At 51.8% G+C, this 15,309-nt stretch overlaps 1 protein-coding gene across 1 annotated transcript in view; it reads left to right on the forward strand.

The window, feature by feature from the left end:
* Positions 1-15,309, forward strand: part of TG (thyroglobulin) — a gene marked incomplete at its 5' end in the record, with an annotated part of 211,984 nt that overhangs the window by 69,854 nt on the left and 126,821 nt on the right. Inside the window, 7 exons of the mRNA XM_081266640.1 lie at positions 4,925-4,990; positions 5,760-5,840; positions 8,369-8,506; positions 9,205-9,381; positions 10,633-10,744; positions 12,485-12,564; positions 13,267-13,410. Of these exons, the coding sequence (XP_081122766.1) occupies positions 4,925-4,990; positions 5,760-5,840; positions 8,369-8,506; positions 9,205-9,381; positions 10,633-10,744; positions 12,485-12,564; positions 13,267-13,410 (798 nt within the window). The remainder of the gene's footprint in view (positions 1-4,924; positions 4,991-5,759; positions 5,841-8,368; positions 8,507-9,204; positions 9,382-10,632; positions 10,745-12,484; positions 12,565-13,266; positions 13,411-15,309) is intronic.

Raw genomic sequence — 15,309 nt, forward strand, 5'->3', positions numbered from 1 at the left:
TTAAGAAAACTGTTCTATTATGGGGACTTCAGCTAGCCTGAGGTATATTTGGGGTATTTCAAACCAGAGGATGCCTTTATAACCAGACTGATCAGAAGGCTACCTCCAAATGAGAACAAGAGGGCAAAAACCCTTTTCCACAATAAAAAGTCAGTATTTAAGTAAAATTAACTGCTGGGACAAGTAACACAGGATTTAAATTTTTACTAAAGTGTTAAAGGCTAAGAGCAGATACTGATGGAGGGAAAGAGAAATGAGGATTCCAGAGATACAAACAACTGAAGGACAGGGCGTAGGATGGATTGAAAGACCATGAGGAATGAAAAGCCAAATGAAATAACAAACAAACAAAAATGACAAACTGTCCCTTTCAGAGTTGGTTAAGGCCAGTCTCTTTCTTTCCATTGAGCACAATGGACAGTGTCAACCCTGCAGACCCCAGGATTCGAATTGCATGGCGAATGCTTGCTCAGTGTGTGGCCTTCCCCAGCCTTGCCAATGTGAGGAGGAGGAGGAGACTGCTGCCTCGGGGCAGCCAGGGGGGGAGGGGGTGGGTGCACACAAAGCCCACAGAGCAAGGTAGGAAAGGGATTCCAAGCATGGTTTGGGTTTAAAATTCCTGGAGCCGAATCCTGCTCTTCCCCCACAGCTCTGTGAGCTTATCAAGGCACTGACATACCCTGAGTCTTAGGTCTGGATCTGTGAAATAGGGGCCCTTCTGGATCACTGAATGAGGCATGCATGCTCTGCAGGGGCTGGCATAAAAGACACCATTTCCTGAGTCCCTGGTGCCTGGTCTCCCCCACTGCGCATTGCCCGTCCCAGAGATGCTCAGCAGGACATCTTGCTTGTGGCTGGGGTCAGAGTCTGGTTCAGCAGATGGCCTGGCTGTTGGAGAAGTAGCATTCACTTCTGAAGCATAGTGAACTGGCTGCCAGGGGTAGGAAACTACCACCCAGAAGACACAAAGTTCAATGCATCAGTATTCACAGAACATGATGCAAAGACTTCCACGTCCATCAGCAATGCTGGTCCTTTGTTGACCTGGGAGGCAGATGTGACCCAGAATGTAGTCAGGGTGGTGGCACACTTGTTTCAGGAAACTCTTTGTCTTGGTGTGGTGGCTGGGCTCAAACCTTCAGAGTGGGTGAGTGGCCAAGACAAGAGGAAAACGTGTGGTTGGTCATGGAGGAAGCAAATTGGTGACAGTCCTTGCAGGTGGCCACAGCTGTGGTCTCTCCTCCATTGCTCATGCAGGGAATCCCTGCCAGGTGACATGAGACACCAGCCAGGTACCAGGAGCTCCCAGCGTAGTCAAGCCACCTTAGTGGACCGCAAAGGATTGCAGGAAAAAAGAAGGCTCCGTTAGCAGCTTCCCACCATCCAAGCCCCATCCAGTTTCCCTGCCCTACTGAAGTTCAGGGCTGCCTTGTAATGCCAGCCCATAGCAGACAAATACACCCACAGACAACCCCACGAAACACCTGGAGACGATTGGACTCAATGTGGACACCCTGTGGGTTTTCTCCTTCCTGCCATCAGGGACGGATGGGGCCGAGATGAGATTTCTGTTCATCTTGTTCCTAAATGGATGTGTATTTGAAGAGGGGGATCCACCCAGGGTCTGCCTCTCCCATGCTTCCCATGACGTCTTAGACCATTTGTTGCTGTTTTGATTGACCTTCTCATTTCTAAGAAAAAAGCCTTAGATGGCCTGGGCTGGATCACTGACCACATCTTGAAGTGCAGAAGAATGAGAGCCAAGCTCCCCTAAAGAGCTCTTGCAGCTCATGTTATTCAGGAGGCTCAGAGGATATCAGGGTGGGCATTGGCCGTCAGCTGTAAACAGAAGATGGGCATTCTCAGTGCAGGCACACCACCCTCCCACCAGAGGGTTCAGGAAAGCCTCCAGAAGCAGGTGATGCAGAACCAGTTCTTAGAGAATGGTGGAGACTGAGGTAATGCAAGAGATAAGGGCTGTAGGTGGAGAGAAAAGTTACATGCACAGATGGGGAGCCCTGAGAGCAAGCATTGGACGTGACGGGGAAGACCATCCACGAGGACAGAGCTGGGCACGAGCTGCTCAGAATATGTAGAAGGAGAAATAATCTCTACTTCATCAGAAGAGACTTCTGTAACTAGACAGGTCAACAAGAGAAAAGCAAGCTTGTTAAAGTATCTGTTTTATATCTACCTGAGGGACAGGGAGGCGTGATTCTCAGAGAGGCTATGTTGAGCTCCAGCACCCAGCTCTGGAGAGGAGTCAAAAGGCAGAGGGAAGGGCCTTGAGTCTCGAGAGATGGAAAGGCATGAATGAGGTGAAGGCCAGCTTGCTAAGGCTGTGTCCTCTGCTCTCCAGGACCCAGAGGTCTAAAGCTCTTCTCAGCATTGACCTCTGTGCTCCCAGGAGAAGGGGCCTTTGCAAATACGTGTCCTGTTTTAGGCTTCCAGTCCCCTGTGGAGACCTGGCAATCACTTTATTTATTTATTTATTTTTTTAAACAGGGAGAGAGAGAGAGAGAGAGAGAGAGAGAGAGAGAGAGAGAGAGAGAATTTTAATATTTATTATTTTTTAGTTATCGGCAGACACAACATCTTTGTATGTGGTGCTGAGGATGGAACCCGGGCCGCACACATGCCAGGCGAGCGCGCTACCGCTTGAGCCACATCTCCAGCCCCTGGCAATCACTTTAATACTGAACGTCACTAGGGGCTGCTGCTTCCCTGTGTTCATTACAAAGAAGCTTCCTAGGGCACAAAAGCCTCCGTAGCTGCTGGTTGGTGGACCTGCTGAATGGCCAACCTGCTCAGGTCCACGTGCAATTTAACTGTGCTCCCCTGGATTCACCTCCCTTGAATTGTGTTGTGGTGAGCACCCGTCTTCACCCTGGGGTGAAGATGCCTTATTTCCTGGGCCTGACGAAGCCTTGGGGTGGACAAAGGACATAAGTGGGCCCGGAACCTACATAGCGCACTGCATTCTGGGCCCAAGCATGACAGCTGTGTGCACCTGTGTGGCCACCCATTCTAGACTGGGTGATGAGGGCATCTGTGATTTTGCACTTTATGTAAAGCAGGACACACACCAGATGATAATCAGACGGTCCAGACAGAGTAAAAGGTGCCACAGCTCAGGGGTCAACAGGCTGCGGAGAGGCCAGGACCCTCCTCTGGGAATCCTGGGAGGATTATTGCTCTTTTCAAGGGGCCAGCCTGAGGGCCCACCATCTAAATGCCCCACAGCAACCCATGGTGAACTCGTTCCTGAAGTGGTCCTTGGTTTCAGTCTGGGATTTAAGAGCACCAAAGCAGCTTAGGGATAAGAAGTTCTTTAATCCACTCTTATAGGTTAAGACTCTTAACACACAGTCTGAGTATTTTGAAAACTCAGTTTACATCTACTTCACCAAAATAGGTATCTATCTTGAAAGAATCACTATATCAAATAGATTTAGGTATTAAAAGATCTAAGAGAACAAACTCTCTGATTTCTGTTGTGACAAGGACCAAAGCTCCACAGCCTGACCTGTATCATGAGCACTTGATGGCGTCACAAGGAGGGCGGGACAACAGCACCAGCCAAGTAGCTGCTGCCACTCTGCCGGGCTGCTGCAGGGAGCACGGGGTGCTCTCCTCCGCAGTGTGCAGAACAAGCCTCACAGTTTCAGAGAGCCAAGGCTGGGGCCCCAGACAGCAGGCTCACATGGGCTCTGATGCAAGAGGGTGAGAGAATCCTGAGCGCGTCCTGTAAGAAACGTGTTACTTCAGGTCCGGGGGAACTCAGGTCCAGGCCGACAAATCCTGGGGGCATTATTTGCTTCGCTTCCTGCAGCATGATCCAATGGCAGCACAGCTCAGGGTCTGCCCCCCCCCCCCCATGGATGTGATCATTCTGGGGAAGCTCATCACTGTGACAGCTGAGTTTTACAAGTAGTTGATGGCATGTCTCTTTCAACACAAGAACCTTTAGATTATCTACCTTTGGGATGGACAGGATTGTGGGATTTGTGGTCCTCGGTGCGTTGGTTAAGAACATGGGCTGTGAAGCCTGACACCTGGGATTTGACCTCTGGCATTCACCTCCCTTGATTTTGGTCTCTTCACCTGGGGCCTGGAGACCTTTCCTACAACCTGGCCATGACGTTTAAATTGGGTGATGTATGGAAGGTGCTCATTACAGTGCTGGGTAATGGCCCAAATTGCCATCTGGAGCAGGCTCCTAGTAATAATTAGACACAGTTGTTCATCTCTTGATGTCCCATCAGCCAGCCTTCTCCTCCCTCCAGGTCCCTGGCTCTGAGCCCTTTTCTCAGTCTTCCCTTGTCTTGGCAGGGCCTGAGGATTGCAGGAGGCGAAAGAGGAACACAGAACTCAAGGAATGGTGTGAAAACCCAGTCTTGTCCAGGGTGGCATCGAAGGGAGCAGTGTTTGCCAGAAAAGAAAATTTAATTAGTAATGAATTAAATGATAGTAGCCGCCAACATTTGGTTGCATGTCAGTGAGGGCCCAGAAGAGAACAGCTCTACATTATTCTGTCCTCATTGGAATGAGGTAGAGGGGATTGGTAGGTGCCAGCCCACTCCTTGGTAAGGAGGAGCTAAGCAATGTGGAAAGCCCACTCTTGTGTCTCCTGGGGATTTGTTTTCTATAGGCCATTCCCAGTGCCCTAAGCCACAGGTTCAGGACTCCTCACCAAGAGTCCCTTTGGTGCCCTGAGCAGGACACTTGAGGTCTGAGCAGCTCTGGTTCTGTACACAGGAGCAGGAATAGAGCTCCAGGAGGCTTTGGGGCCACACTGTGGGGGAAGCTGAGTTCTCAGGTCCAGGGGAACTCTGAGGGGAAGGTGGGACACTTGTGGTGATCGCGGGTGTCTAGTGAGATCAGGAACACGCAAGCACATAAAAATGACACTCTTCCTTTGCAGGTCTGGTGCCCCTGGAAGGAGCTCAAGACACTGTCACCATATTCCAGCAGGTTTACCTCTGGAAAGGTAAGCTGAGTGGTGGTAGTGGGACGCTTGTTCCCTGACGTTAGCCCCACCCCTCGCTCACAGGGCACTCTGCTCCCTGTAGAGACAGGTAGGAGTGTTTTCTAAGGAGTGTTGTCTGTGGGACAGGAGGCAAGATCCAAGTCTAAATGGAAAGTGAACAGCGTGGAAACCCAAGGAAGTGTGGCAGGGGAGCTCTCAGTCCCTGGGAGATGGAGTCCACTGACAAGCTGTCCTGTATCAGAATGGGAGTGTGCAGGCTGCCACCAACCTCAGGAGGCACTTCTCAAGGGGACTTGCCTCTGTATCCCTCTCCACAAGGCTCAGGGCAGGGGACCAGGACCCCAGGAGAGTGGTGCCATGGAACTTTGTTAAATGTTTTCAAATTCCACTGTGTCTGCTGACCACATTCTGTGCCTCCAGGACCCTAAGTGGTCTGGGACACACTATATCACCCTCGAGTCCCAGCTTTCTCAGGAGGAACATGGGGATCCCATTCCTTACCTTCTCAGGGTGTTGCAACACCAGTGTTCATGAGCATTCTGCTCCTTGTGCACCACGGTGGACGTTGGTGGTTTGCTGTTGAGAGCTTGGCCAAAGCTGGGTCAAGGCCGGGGAGTGTGGGCCTGGGCTGCACGGCTGTTCCAGGTCTCATCTGCAGCACGTAGCTGGGCCCCATGAGCGTTTCCTATACTCCTGCCACCACTGTTTATTAAACCAAAGGAAAGTCCCTCCTTCCCCTCCTCATTACAAGCACTCTTATTCCTTCTAGATTCCGACATGGGGTCTCGGCTGGAGTCCATGGGATGTAGGAGAGATGTGGAACCAAGGCCAGGATTTCCACTGGTGACAGGTATCAACCCTGGACACACTAGAGTGCGTGGCTGTAGCTATGGGGATAAGATGGCAGCACCAGGGCCTCATCCATGAGCATACCTGTTGCTGTCACTATTCCGCTCTAAGCTTGTGACCCAATTATACACTACACAAATATGGGGGCTCAGATGGGCACATGGCACAGAAAACAGGGCAGAATCATTGCAAATTTACTACTATTTCTAGAAACAAAAACAACAATAATAAGTAACCCAGAAACAAATATACCTGCATTACAGAGCAAGGCTCAGCCTCTGTGGTCAGTGGCTTCACTAGGTCAACCCTGAGGAGTGAAAGCAGAACATAGATATTCCTGGATCGTTTGATGAGTGAGATGGCCAGGAGATTCTTTTGAAACAGTCCTGACATGCAGGGAAACACTAACAGGGACAACACAGTGCAGTGTCTGAGACTTCTCTGCCTCCAGGACCCACAGTTGCTATTACAGAGGTGGAGCTGAAACTTGGGAGTGGGGGGAGGAAGGAGAAGGAGAGAGTGTTAGTCAATTTTGTGCTGCTATAACAAAATCCCACCGACTGAGGTACTTTATAATGAACAGATGTTCATTTGGCTTATGGTTCTGGAGGCTGGAAGTCCAAGACCAAGGGGTCACATCCAGTAAGGGCCTTCCTGCTATGTATTTACATGGCAGAAGGCATCAGAGGAGCATGACAGAGTAAGATGGCGCAGAACCTGATTTTATAAGCCATTTGTGGGGCACAGCCCTCATGGCTGATCACCCCTCATCCTGCCTCATCTCCCCGCATTCTTGCACTGGGAATTAAGTCCTAGACACTTGGATACTGGGGGACATATGCTCCATAACAAAGTGAGGCAGATCAGTCCTCCAGCACAGGGAGCAGCCTGGTAGAGCGGAGACTAGCTCTGGGGCCATGGCGTGGCTGCATGGCTGGGGCTGCTGAGAGAGATGATGCGAGAATGAAAGGAGTAGCCCACCTCGTCTCCACATCGCCTGGTGCTTAGCTCACACCTGGGAAATGGCCGTTCCTTCCCTGTCCCGAGATTCCGTGCAGCTCAGATGGCATGATACACCTAAGGCACTGAAATCAGGCTCCTCCCACAGGAATGGGTGAGCCCTCTTGGGTTCATTCAGCACTGGAACTGCTGGGAGCTGTGAGTAGTGGCTCCTAGCTCAGAGTGGGGTCTTGGTCAGGGGACCATGTTCAAGTCCTACTCTGTCTCTGCCTGTGGAACTCTAAGTGGGTGGGTCACCTTCTCTGAGCCTCAGTTTCTTCATCTGTAAATGAGAATCATGACCACAGCACAGGGCGATTTGGGAATGAAATGAGGTAATTCTGTAAACCACCATGACGCGGAGCACATGCTCATGAATTGGCGCTCATGAATTGGTGTGTTGGGGTTATGATGCTGGCACAGAGCCTGGCTCACAGCTTTCAGCCAGCGCTATCCCCTTCTTCTCTCTTCCTGTATTTCCTATCAGACAGCAGATCCCAGCGTGGGATAGGAAGGAGGGGCACAGTGGGCGTTCCTGTCCCAAGCCCCCTCGGCCCAGGTGTCCTTCTCCCCCTTCAGAGGTTTTCCACTGGAAGCTTCAGTTTTGCCAGCAGGGTGATGGGGGGGGTGGGTACCTGCTCAGGGGACTTTCCCCTGCCTGTCCTTTTGGCTAGGACCCTCTGCACCATGACCTGGCCCCTCGGCTCCTGATCTCTGCTAGTAAGTTGGCAAATCAGCCTTCCCAGAGCACTGTGTTGTTCCAGGTCACCTGTTGCTGGCCATGGCTTTCCTGCTGAAAGAGGCTGAGCAGGAAAGGCTACAGGAGAGTGAGATCTCCTTCCTGCCCAGCCTCCAGGGTACCAGGCTCTGCATCTGGGGCTTTAGATACATCATCTCACAAACATTACCCCAACTCTGCTGGCTGGTGTTCCCATCTCACCAATGAGCAACCAGGGCTTCGCAGTGCCCCTTACAGGTGGCCCTGCAGCTCAGGTCAAGGTCCATGTGTATGCAGTGGCAGCACTTGAGGACATTTTAAAATCCATCCTCAAACACTGCCAAGGCCACATCATGGCACTCTCATGTGATTCCCGCAGGAAGGGCCCATCCTCCCTCTCCCCTAGGAGGGGAGCTCCGCGTGGTCCTCACCTTGAGGGGCTGAGGGCCATGAGACAGAGCTCAGCTTGGTTTCCCTTTCGCAGTGCTCCCATTCCTGAGCGAAGGGAGACAAACACCTGCAAGAGAAATCCCACTGAGGCAGGGCGCAGGCTGCCTGCGTTCATGTTCTGGTGTCTGTGGGAATGAGCTCTGTGATTCAAGGTGCAGGAAGAATCCCCCTCTTTCTGGAGCCGGTTGCTGCGGTGGGTCTGCATGTTTGAGACGGCATGAGGACACAACAAGAGCAGACCCCGCTGCAAGCTCCCCCACCCAGGAATGTCTGTGCCCCTCTTTGACTAGAGAGACTCATTGTCGGTTTCCTATTCCCCCAGACCGACAAGGGCTAAGGACCTCAACTCTCTTCTTTTTCAGATTTGACAGCAGAGCTTTTCTCCCCTGTGGACCTTACCCAGGTCACCATCAACGCGAGCCAATCCCTACCCGGCCAGCAGTCCTGGCTTTTCAAACGCCTGTTTTCCGCCCCGCAGGCAGAACTCTGGTGCCTCTCTCGTGAGTATCCTCAGTCCCAGTCCTCCTCCTTCCAGACCCTGTGGGGCACACCGCAGGCCTACTTCAGCCCCTGCTGGGCACAGAAAAGGTTAGACTCAGAGAAGATGACCAGGGGCTGCTGTCCTCCTAAGAGAAAGATGGGAGCTAAGGCCTGTCCCCCAGAAACTCAGTATGGTCCTTCTCTGTTCTGCTTCAGACCTAGTGTCCATCTGTCCATCTGTCCATCCATCTATCCATCGGTTCTAGGCTTGGCATTTGACTTTCTGGATTAAAAACATACATAAATAAAAGGAATCAGCAAAGTTCTTTGCCCTCACAGATGAGAATGAGCTCACAGATGGACATGGGTGTGGGGACAGGGAGGTCATCACAAAGCTGATTTTACAGTCCCGTGGCCTCTGGTCTGCAGGTCCTGAGTGCTGTCTTTCACCTCTGGTATTGCTGAGTGTGGGGCCCAACCCTCACTCCACCTCACTCCACTCCACCTGTCTTCTGTCTTCACTCAGGGCCCTTTGGGCCCTCTCCAGCAGAACCCCAGTGTTTGGGCTTTTGTGTTGTGCCTTACAGACTGGACATCCATGACTTCCCTGGGATTTTGCCTTAAAAAGAGATCCGACCTGCCATTTCCTCCCAGAGGATCTTTAGGGGGAACTCCCCTTGGGCCTCCCCAGGACTGAAACCGGCTCTCTTGCCAACAGGCTGTCTCCAGGAGCCTGCTTTCTGTCAGCTGGTGGAGGTGACAGACAGGGCACCCTTGTACTTCACCTGCTCCCTCTACCCAGAGGCCCAAGCATGTGATGATGTCCTAGAGTCCAGCTCCAGGGGCTGCCGCCTAACCCTGCCCCACCAGCCAAGTGCCCTATTCCGGAAGAAAGGTGAGCACTTGGTGGGGTTTGCATGACATGGATTTCTAATGGGCTGCTGCCTCTGTGGTTTTAGAAATGTCCAGGTTAATTTATTATTTTCTAAAAAAATTTAAATTGTCCATGCTCCCTGTAGAGACATAGAGTGATCCAGAAATGCATTGCGTTGACTTGGAGAGGAGTCCTGCTCTGGAACCCAACTCTCAGAGAGGGCCACAGGTGGTGTACTCCTCAGCTGGAGCTCCACGTGGGAACTAAGCCTGTCCTGCTCTTTCCTCCCCGAACTCCCACGTTTTAGCTCCACCTCAGTAGTAATGGCTGTGAAAGGCAGGACTCGGCCACAGAGAGCTTAACGCGCCAGCTGGCGATTCTCTCCAGAATGTTCTTTTTCACCCTGTGCAGCCTCTGTTTCCCTCGATACTGTTCCCTTCAGTTCCTCTTGTGTCTTCTTTGTAGGAGGCCCTTCTCAGGTGTCAGGTGGCCCCTGGTTTTCACAAGAGGCCATGAGACAACTGGAAAGTCTGACAGTTCTCCGGGAGCTTGTCTGTGGGTTCTCTGAGGACACTGTGGTTGGGCCACCCATTGGGACATGCCTCCTGTCAGCACCTTTAGGTCCTTCCTCCAGGGGAGTACCTGCAGGGGCGTGGATAGGTGTGCTGCTTGGAAAGTTGTAGTAGTCATGTGGAGGTCACATGGAGGGACCTCCTCTTTTACTGAGGTGTTCATGTGTCCACTCCCTGGGGCACCCAGGAGACCCTGTCTTCTTGCTCTGAAGGAAGAACCTTCCGTCTTCTCTCGTGGTGGGCAGGGCACTTCTCAGTTGGGGCATACAGAGGAGGTGCCTGCAGACAAGTTCTACTGAAAGAGATTTTCAGCTCCTCCCTGTCTCAGGCCACCTTCTCCCCTGGCTGCCAACACCAGGGTCATCTGCGAGACCAGAGGCACATGGACCTGTGTCTTGGTTCCTCCCACAGGAAAGAGGAGTCTGCCTTCTTAGATTTGAGGGGCCAGACATTACCCCTCCCTGTGCCTTCCAGCCCCCCCCCCAGGGCGTGACTGCGCCGTGCCCTCGCCCCTCTTCTCTTTACCCTCCAGGGTTTCCTTCACTGTTTTTAGTGAAATTTGGGATGAGCGCTGAGTGTAGATTCACGTGTTTACTGTGCCGTCTTTAAGGGGAGCTTGGTCTGGATTTTTCTCTTGACTTTGCACTTCCACAGGTGTGACACATTTCTCTCTCAATGCTGTCATTCCTTTCTCATGCAGTTGTCCTGGGAGAAAGAGTGAAGAACTTTTACACTCGCCTGCCATTCCGAAAGCTGACGGCCATTGCCATCAGAAACAAAGTGCCCATGTCTGCAAAACCCATTTCCGATGGGTGAGTGGCCCTGCCTCACCCAGAGTGTTCGTGAAGACTCTCTGTCTGGCTTCCCTGAGGAAGGCTGCCATAGCACAGGGAAAGGCAGGGCATCACAGAGCTACGTGGCCCGGGGGCTGGGGGGTAAAAGGCAGTAAGGAGGGAGCTAAGGCAAACTGCTAAAAGTACACACCAGATTCAGCTCTGAACCCCAGGCCATTGATGAAAAGAGTCACGTTGAACTGCATCTTATCAACTAATAAAAATTGCCAAACATGGTAATAACTTGATCCTCAAAGCCTCATGGTACTGTTTAGAGTCTGGAGAACAGTTAGAACTTTTAATAGACCACAGGTTCATAAGGATATTTTTAAAAATTATTTTCAAAATTTGTGTATTTATTTGCCCTGCTGTTACCTGGTTGTTGTAAAGGGTGAGGCTTCTCGGCCCAGCTCACGGATTCCATCCCTGAGGCACCAGAAAGCTTCTCACGAGCACATCCCTGGGGCCTCCTAAATCACGTTCCTGGCACAGGGCTGGGGAACTGGGGTTCTAAGGAATTTCCAGGAAGTCCACCACTGATTGTTTTGTACTTTAAAGTCATTGATCCATGAACTGTTGATCTAAGAGTGCTATTGGGTTGTTAAACTATACCACGTTGCTGCATTTAAGATCTACATTTGAAAATGAGGTAAAGAAGATACCAGCTGATGTTTCTTGAGATCCAGCCAGACATCGCCCATGTGAGGGGAGGGTGGAACCAGGGGCCAGCCAGGCCTGGTGCTGGGATAGGTGCAGAGCTTGTGCATCCCGACTCAAGGAGTGTTTGGCTGGGAAGGCCCAAGGGCCAGCCTGGAGCTTAGCCACGGGCTTCTGAGAAAGGATAGGAAGTGGCAGGTGGGCGGGGACCTGGAGAGGGAAAGCAGAGGTGCTGGCCTACTCCTGGGCGGAGACACAGCCAACACTGGGGAAGTTCCCTGTGCACACAAGCTTCCACTACTGGAAACTTTCTGGAAAGTTCAGGGAAGGCGAACAACAAGAACGAAGCAGGGTTCCCACACCTAGGGGACGGAGGGTTTGGATAAATTCTCAGGGATCAGGAATGAGCGGTCAAACTCAGACATGCGGTCAGGTTCGGGGGAACTTAGAGCCAAGCCCTAGAGAACTTGATGGGAGCTACTAAATTCCTCTTTCCATAGCTGGTCTTAGAAGTGGCAGTGGGGTCTACCCCTGGTGGATAAGCAGGTAGGTTCTGGTAGCCTGCAGGGAGCTGAGCCAGAGGACAGAAGCATACTGTTAGAGCATGGTTAGTCCATGTCGTGGAGTCAGTAGAGGGAGCCCACGGGGACACTCAGCTCACCAGGCCCCTGGCTGGGCTCCCTGGCTCTGAGCCCATGGAGCCCTGTTTCTAGGGAAGCCTTCCCTGCCATTGCGTCCTTTTCCCTGAGCCCAAAGCTGAGACTTCCCCTCACCCAAAAGGATTGTGGAGCACTTTCAGGATCCCAGTTCAGCTTGAGTGGTAGCCTGGCACGGAACAGGCACGGAACCCGTGCTTGGTGAACAAGTGAGTGGACCAATGAAGGGTGACTAGGCCACAGTTTGGGAAAAGAGCAGAATTTTATTTTCAGAAGGAATCTCAAAGCTAGGAACACACTCATGCTCATTGGCCAAAGCACCCACACTTGAGTAGCCACAAAGAAAGCCGGTCCCTGGGCCCCACCGAGGTCTTCAGGCCTTTCTTTCTTTCTCTGCTGATGCCAGGTTCTTTGAATGCGAGCGCCGGTGTGACGTGGACCCGTGCTGCACTGGCTTTGGATTTCTTAATGTTTCCCAGTTAAAAGGTAATGATAACAACTCCCTCTCCCTGTACCCAGCACTTCACAGTCTAGAAACCACATTCACATCTATGACCTTGTCTGATCCTTGGACACTCCTTCAGGATGCTCCTTCACAAGAAGGGGTGTGGGGCTCAGAAATGATGTATTAGTGTGATGGCTGGGACACGGCTCCTGGTGGGGTGACCTGTGGACCTCACATAGGAGTTTCTGCTGGATCCAAATAGCCGTCCTTCCTTCCATGCTCCTTGGAGATGTCCTCTGCTCATGGTTCAGAACTCCCATCCAGTGGCTTGGTGGGGTGAACTTTGGATACCCTCATATTTTAATCTGTGTTTAAAACATGGTTCAGTCACTTACTGGTGGAGTGATACTGGATAAGTCACAGTCTCACCTACGAATAGGAATACACCTTTACAACTATGTCCTCATCAGGTTGTGTGAGGACCAGGTAAAGTGACACGAGAAGTCCCGGCGCAGCTCTGGAATGTGGTAGGCTGGCACAGTGAGCAGCAGCTGCCTCTGTCCCTGAGCCCTCGGCCAGAGGCTCCTTGAGTGCAGGCACCAGGTTTCCATCAGTGGCTGAGACCTACCTGGAATGGCGTGGTGGCCCCCAATGTGTGCTGGACCATGATCTACAGAGTTCTTCTCATCCAATCAGAATCTTCCCTTGTGTTCATTTTTCTGGTCTTGGCTATTTTGCTCCAGGAGGAGAGGTGACATGCCTGACCCTGAGCAGCATGGGACTTCAGACATGCAGTGAGGAAAACCAAGGAGCCTGGCGCATCTTGGACTGTGGCTCTCCCGACACAGAGACCCACACCCATCCCTTCGGGTGGTACCAGAAGCCCAGTGAGTACCCTGCTCCTCACAGCTCTGTGGGAACCTTTGGTTGACTATGTCCCAACCATGCATTAGGACAGTGTCCTGGGGCTGGGAAGGATAGTAGTCAGGGTTCACTGGGTGCGAGCAACAGAAACTGATTGCATTAAACTTAAGCAGAGAAGAAATGTGTTGGGAGTCTTCTCATTGGCCAAACAGAAAGATGACCCACTAGATCTCAGGAGGGGTGAAAATGGACCAGACTTCATTGCTGGATTCAGCAAGAACAAGGGGCTGACTTTTTAAGGTGCCATAGTTGTCACCCATCTGCTCCATGGGGTTTCTTCTTGTGATCAGGCTTTAAATCCAGGGAAGAGAGCGTGGGTTGTGAGTCCACCCATGACAGAAGGAGGGTCAGGCAGCTTGAGCCAGTGCCAACAAACCTGGGGTTGGAGGGAGGTTCCTCAAAGTATAGCATGTCCATCGTGTGACAGACAGGTGCTGGACCCACATGGGGTGTCACTCAGTATTCATGGTGCCCTTTGGAGTGGACATTATTGCCTCCATTTTAGGGTGATAAGTGTGTCGCATATAAAGTTGAAGGTGCTTGACCCAAACCTCACAACTAGTCAGGAACAGAGTGAAGTTGCAAACCCAAATCTGGTGACCCCAATCTCCCTGTAGGATGTTGTCTCTGGCAGGTCTTCAAGCTGATAGATGTTAGGATGTCCAGAGCCTGTTCAGATGGTTTCCCCAGCTCACATGAATGACAAGCAGTGACTTAGTCAAGTGAAGATGAGGAAGGCCAGCAGACTGGTAACCCAGACCACGAGAGGTGCCCCTAGTCCAGAGCTTGGGAACTGAGAGGAGCACATGAGGCTCCCAGCAGGACTGGCCCTCCACCCTGCTGAGCTCTGCTTCCTCGACCTCCTGCTGGGCGTGGGTTTTTTTTTTTTTTGGTGGGGGGGCATGGGGATTAATTATTTCCAGAATGACTGGAATCTTGCTGCTGATGCCTGCCTTCTGCCTCTGTGACTTGATCTGAATGCACTCTGTTGGCCTTTTCTTTTAACATCTTGAATTATGTTAGGCAAACTGGAGAGCTGGGTAGTGAAGTAGCTTTGTGGGTTTCTCCTCAGGGAAGGGTGCTCCATTGGGGGCAGTCCCCTGCTCTAGCCCGCAGGACACAGAGGAGGGACGCTTGCCCAGGACGCTGCCCCTGAGGACAGCCTCCTGCCCAACTCCCCCCTCAGCGCCTCACCCTGCCAGAGTGAGAAATGTCGTTTTCCATCTTCGCATGACTCATGGAAGAGTCGGGTAAGAAGGAGCTCAAGCAGTACTCCATCTGCCGGAAATGTAATAGGAATCAGAGCAGGCAGCACAGCTCTCGACAGGAGCTGGCAAGGGAGCACCCCGGGTCGTCCCCACTCATTCCAGCTGTTCTGCTTCTTTCCATCAGCCTGCCCAGACCACTGGCTTTTTCCAGGATATACTCGGAGGGGTCATGCTGGGGACTCAGGGGTTTTGAGCAGAAACCATAGGGCAGGGAATGAAAACCCACAAAGGGGCTCTCACTTGGCAAACATGGCCTGATCATCAGCCATGCCTCTCGTGCTGCAAAACTAGCCCTCTGATGGTTGAGCTCTTACTGTGTGCCTGTCTGGATGCCCAGCATGCGGCAAGCATGACCTCATTTAGTCCCCACACCTAGGTCAGATGAGGAAATAGTGGCTCAGAGAGGTTAAATCACTTACCCAGGGGCACACTGCAGGTAAACAACAGAGTTAGAATGGAGACCTGGGCCTTTACTACTCTAGAGCACCGTCGCATCAATGAGTGTGAAAAGTCAGAGGCCTCTCTCTCTCTCTCTTTTAACATTTTATTTATTTATTTATTTTTAATTGCTTTTATTTTTTAAATACATGACAG

The sequence above is a fragment of the Spermophilus citellus genome, assembly GCF_964194105.1.
Source record: "Spermophilus citellus genome assembly, chromosome: 14".
NCBI lineage: Eukaryota > Metazoa > Chordata > Mammalia > Rodentia > Sciuridae > Spermophilus > Spermophilus citellus.